Below are 5,113 nucleotides of genomic sequence, written 5' to 3' on the forward strand. Positions count from 1 at the left end.
TCGGAGGCACTTGATGCTATTACCCAACTATTTTTCAACCTTCGCTCGGAATTCCTTGAATTTGTCAAAGGTTTCCAACTTGTGGTGCATCATGTATATATAACCATAGCGAGAGTAGTCATCAGTGAAGGTTACGAAGTATTCGTAACCATACCTCGCCTGAACGTTGATGGGTCCACACACATCAGAGTGTATCAATTCTAACACAGCTTCGGCTCTTCTTCCCTTGTTAGAGAAGGGTTTCTTGGTCATCTATCCTTATAGACATGACTCACAGGTTGGATAAGGTTCTACCTTCAATGATTCCAAAGGCCCATCCTTTACCAACTTGTTTATCCTTTCTACTCCAATATGACCTAACCTCAAGTGCCAAAGATATGTTGAATTATCTGGGGCTGATTTTCTTTTTAAAGAATTATTGGAGATCTCATTTACCTCTAGTACCAGTTTTAAGAGATATAATTCGTTATCCAGTAGGCCAGAAGCAATAAAAGAATTATTAAATCGAATACTTAACTTATTACCAAAAAGGAAAGTGTAACCATCCTTAACAAGCCTACTAACAGAAATAATATTTCTCCTAAAATGAGGAACATAAAAACAATCTCTCAAAACTAAAGTACTACTATAAAAAAGTAAAGTAAAATCCCCAACGACCTCAACAATAGCCTCAACACCCGTACCCATTCGCAAATGAACTTCATCCTTACTCAGTCTTCTTGTCAGCTTGAACCCCTATAACAAGTTGCAAATATGGGTGGTGGACCCCGAGTCCACCAACCATGTGTTAGTAGGTTCCTCTGATAAATTAGACTCATGAAGAACCAAGGTTTCAGAAATACCTTCTTCCTGTTTCTCCTACTTCTTTTTCTGAGCAGCCAGGAAAGCATGACATTCCTTCTTTCAATGTCCGTCCTTCTTACAATAGAAACAAGTCCCCTTGCCCTTGTGCTTCTAAATTCCCTTGTTGTCAACCTTAGGGTTTTTGCCCTTGTCAGCCATCTTCTTCTTCTTCTTACCCTTGGGCATTGAGGAAGAAGACTTGTCCTCTGTAGTCAAGACCTCCACTTTCTACTTCTTGGATGCAGCTTCCACTTCTTGTAACATGTTGGCCAGCTCAGGGAGTTCCAAGGAGAGTTTATTCATATTATAATTAACAATAAACGATCCATAGATCTCCTGAGGCAAAGAGTAAAAAATGACATCCGTCTTATAATTCAGCTTGAAGGATGTCCCAAGGTTCTCCGATTCTTGGAACAAGTTTCGCATTTTCATGACATGGTCAATAACCGGAGTACCTTGAGCCATCTTCATGCTATGGAGGAGTGTCACTAGCTGATGATGGGCATGCCTTTCTTCTCTCCCATACATCTCCTTTAACTCCTCTATCATGTCCTTAGTCAAGTACAGATCTTTGAAAGAATCAGCGATGGTCTTTTTCAGAGAACTCAACACGAGGAGTTTTACCTTAGAGTTTTTCTGTCGAAACAACTCATAGGCCAGCTTAGATTCAGGGTTCTCCTCATTTTGGAATTCAAGCTCTTCTTCGTCCAGGACAGGCATTAGATCTTCTGCAGACAGGAGTAACTTGATGTTCCTCCCCATAGTTTAGGCCAGTCAAAATATGATCTTTAATGAGGGCAGCATAGTTCATTTGGGTTGATATTTTTAAATCTACATGATGTACAAAAGTTAATAATTAGCATGATCTATAACCATTGAAATAACTAGGGTAAGAACAATCAATGGTCAATCACACCCTAAGCTTCCCTCTAGCTTACAGGGTATGAATTGGAAACCAACAACCCTCATGCTCCTAACTTAGCCTATCGGAGTTCATCATTCGCATCTTGGTTGGGTGGATTATTCTATCTGTCACTTAGACTTTCAATGTGATTTGACCACCTGAGTGTCATGCCCATTCTTATCGGCTGACACACACTCAAGTCAAGTGTTTACCCTTAATTTTGGAGGGAACTATGGTGTTTGTGGGTTAATGCCTATTACCATAATACATATACCACTGACCACATTCTCTACCTATCATATGTGAGATGAGTGCAGACAATTTCACAAATTCACCCAAATATTATCGTATCAGCATCTATAAGGGTAGATCGATAAAATTTCTACACTTATCAACTAAGGGAGGCCATGAGAATCCCACCAACCAGGGTCTCCCATATCACACTTGTATTAAAATGAGAGATAGCGGGAACGCATATAAACCACAAACATACATCCAATGTAAAAACACAATAGCACATCCATCCAAGGAAAACTATAAACACATAAACACCAATGGTTATGGGATAGCATCTTTAATCAATATGAGTTCATATCCAAGATAAACTCACTTTGATTAAAAGATGGATGGGAGCAATCACAGCCTCATATGTCACTCCCACTCATGGCAATTATAGTGTGATAATGCATATGCAACTAACTATTACAGGGAAATTTCAAAACTGTAATAAACTTGGACACTTCAAGTGAGCAAGTCCTTCCTTCATTCTTCTCTCCAACGAACCGGCAAGATCCACGATCCCAACACGGTCTCCAAGTGGTTACAATGAATAATTTTAAACTAATTCAAAAATTATTATAACCCTTTCCAAATAAATAAAATTACATAACAGGAAACCAGTCCACCAAAATTGGACTGCCTGGAGGATAAGAAGGAAATTACATATAAAATTACATGCCATGCCTAGCCCACACATACATCTAATGCATGTAATTTTTAAATCCCATAACCATGGTCCTCATTACATATATGATACTCAAAAATAATATTCTAATATTTTATGTGAAAATTATTAAAAAAACACATAAAACATCATTACCATGACAATCCAAGTCATTATGATCATGTGCATCCAATGCATCCATCATGCAACTATTACCATGATAACTTACGTCATAATGGTTATGTGCATTACATGACCATTACCATGACAATCCAATGTCACTATGATCATGTGCATCACATAGCCATTACCATAACAACTTATGCTATAATGGTCATGACACATACCCCCACAGAGCCATCACATACATGCTTAAAATAAAATTAATGACCATAAAATTATAATAAGCCATTACGCCTATTGGGGAAGGTGGGTGAAGGGAGGAATCTCTCCACCCATCTTCTCCAATGAAATTCCCTTCAACAAGTAAAACAGAATTTTTTTTTTTTTTAAACAAAAGAGAAAATCATAAAACTAGGTGCACAAAAGCACAAGGCTGCCCACGCACGCATGCGGCAGGCAGCCATGCGCGCACGAAGAGGGGGGCATGGCCACGGCATGGGGTGGGGTGCGTGCAGCTGGTGGGGCACGCGTAGGCAGCCAGCCTGCGGCCCCTTGGTCGCATGCATCTCATCCCAAAATTTATTTTTTTTTAATAAAAATAAAAACTGAATAAAATTTTAAGAGCATCACATAAATAATGAAAAATAAATAAATTGAAAACAACCCCATCAATAAAGAGGCTCTGATACCACTGAAAGCATCAGAAGTGCGATCCAAGCAGAAGCGTAAACAAGATCACAATATCGATGGAGAAGTCATTCAAATAATTGAATGAAGTAGGGATCGATTATTACCTAAGCCTCACAGATGCAAGACCTCCAATCGATGATAGCCCTTTCTTGATCATGCCACGCACCATGCAAGCTTTGCGTTCCCCACACGGTCAAGCTATATATCTCCTCCACACCACCAAGGAATACACCACCTTGTGCTTCTTCTAGGATCAAACACCAAAGAAGAGAGAGAGAGGGAGAGAACGGTTTTTGGAGAGGGAGAGAGAGCTCAACGTTTTTGGGTTCTTGTGTATATTGTGTGTGATTTTTCCATCCACAAATAATATATATATTTGTGTCTCACACAATTCCCAAAAGGCTATCTCACATGGGTGTGATATATTGAGTTTCCTAAGATGACTCAATTATCTACCCATCCAATCTTTCTCAATAGGGAAAGATCTACATTGCTAGAGGAATCCAATATTGCCCCATTGGATTTCCTTTTCTAACACCTGGAGGGTTGTAATGCACAAGATGAGATAAATGAAAGGGGATTATGGGGTTCTAATTAGGGTTGGCCAAATGGGTGCTAGTTTGGGTTTTGACATCACAGAGATGGTCAGGTCTGACTGTAATCAAATGTAAAACACCATTAACCCATGCCATTAGCTTGAAATAGGTTGTATTTACTCATTACAGTAGCTAACTTAGGCTATAAACCAAACTACTTAACATGAATGCAAGGGTAGAGGTCTCTAAGACTCTATTAACCACATATATATGCATTTCATTACCTAACTATCCAGTATTATGGCTGGAATTTGAAACTAGGTATAAACAGGTTATATTTAACACAAACAAGAATTAAAACTTGTGGAACCAAGCATGCATGCATGATCCATGGTTGTCCTAGCACTCTAGGTGGTGAATTCATAACATGCATACAAGGTATGGCTGCATAGCTTATGGATTTTGGGGCAAGCACATGGAACAGATACGAGTCATGGTGTATGAGGTGCATAGAGCTCAGGGTTGATTACCTAGGTTGTGGAGGAGTCGATCCTAAGCCCCAATCTCACAATCCCTTCTTCTTTCCTCTTCTTCTCATTTCTCCTTCTCCTTCTCTTTCTTTTCTTCTTCTCTTCTCTCTAATGTTGGAAACAGCAGATAAAATGAAATAAGAGGATTGGGCCCTCCTATTTATAGGCCAGCCTTCACTAAGACCTATTTGGCCCTGCTGTCTCAAGCTTAAAATACATTTTTAAGCTAATTCTCCCTCATTCTAGCTACCTAGGTGGGGTCCACATGGTTCCAAAGATAGGGAATGGTTCCTAAAATCCCAATGCACATGTATGAGGTGGTTACACACCAAGGAACTGGTTCCCAAAGTCTTGGAATGAAAAACACATGCTTCAGCAAATCTGGGCCTTGCACTGGGCATTTGGGTCAATCGCCCAGAGATTTTATTTGCAGAATTTGCTTGGATTGAAATAAAATTTCATTTCATTTAGAGGCATAATTGGATTATGGTTCCTTTTAAGAAGAAGCTCTATAAATCTAGTTTCTATCAAAATTGGAATAAAA

The 5,113-nt window shown here is 39.2% G+C and overlaps 1 protein-coding gene across 1 annotated transcript; it reads right to left on the reverse strand.

Moving 5' to 3' along the window:
- Window positions 1–1,071: 1,071 nt before the first annotated feature.
- On the reverse strand, window positions 1,072–1,605 carry LOC122668549. Its single transcript, XM_043865096.1, has one exon. It carries the CDS (start codon window positions 1,603–1,605, stop codon window positions 1,072–1,074), a length of 534 nt encoding a protein of 177 aa, XP_043721031.1.
- Window positions 1,606–5,113: the final 3,508 nt, after the last annotated feature.

This window comes from Telopea speciosissima, chromosome 7, assembly GCF_018873765.1.
Source record: "Telopea speciosissima isolate NSW1024214 ecotype Mountain lineage chromosome 7, Tspe_v1, whole genome shotgun sequence".
NCBI lineage: Eukaryota > Viridiplantae > Streptophyta > Magnoliopsida > Proteales > Proteaceae > Telopea > Telopea speciosissima.

Excerpts from the sequence above, each read along its gene's own strand:
- LOC122668549 (XM_043865096.1), bottom strand. The coding sequence starts at position 1,605 with ATGGGGAGGAACATCAAGTTACTCCTGTCTGCAGAAGATCTAATGCCT.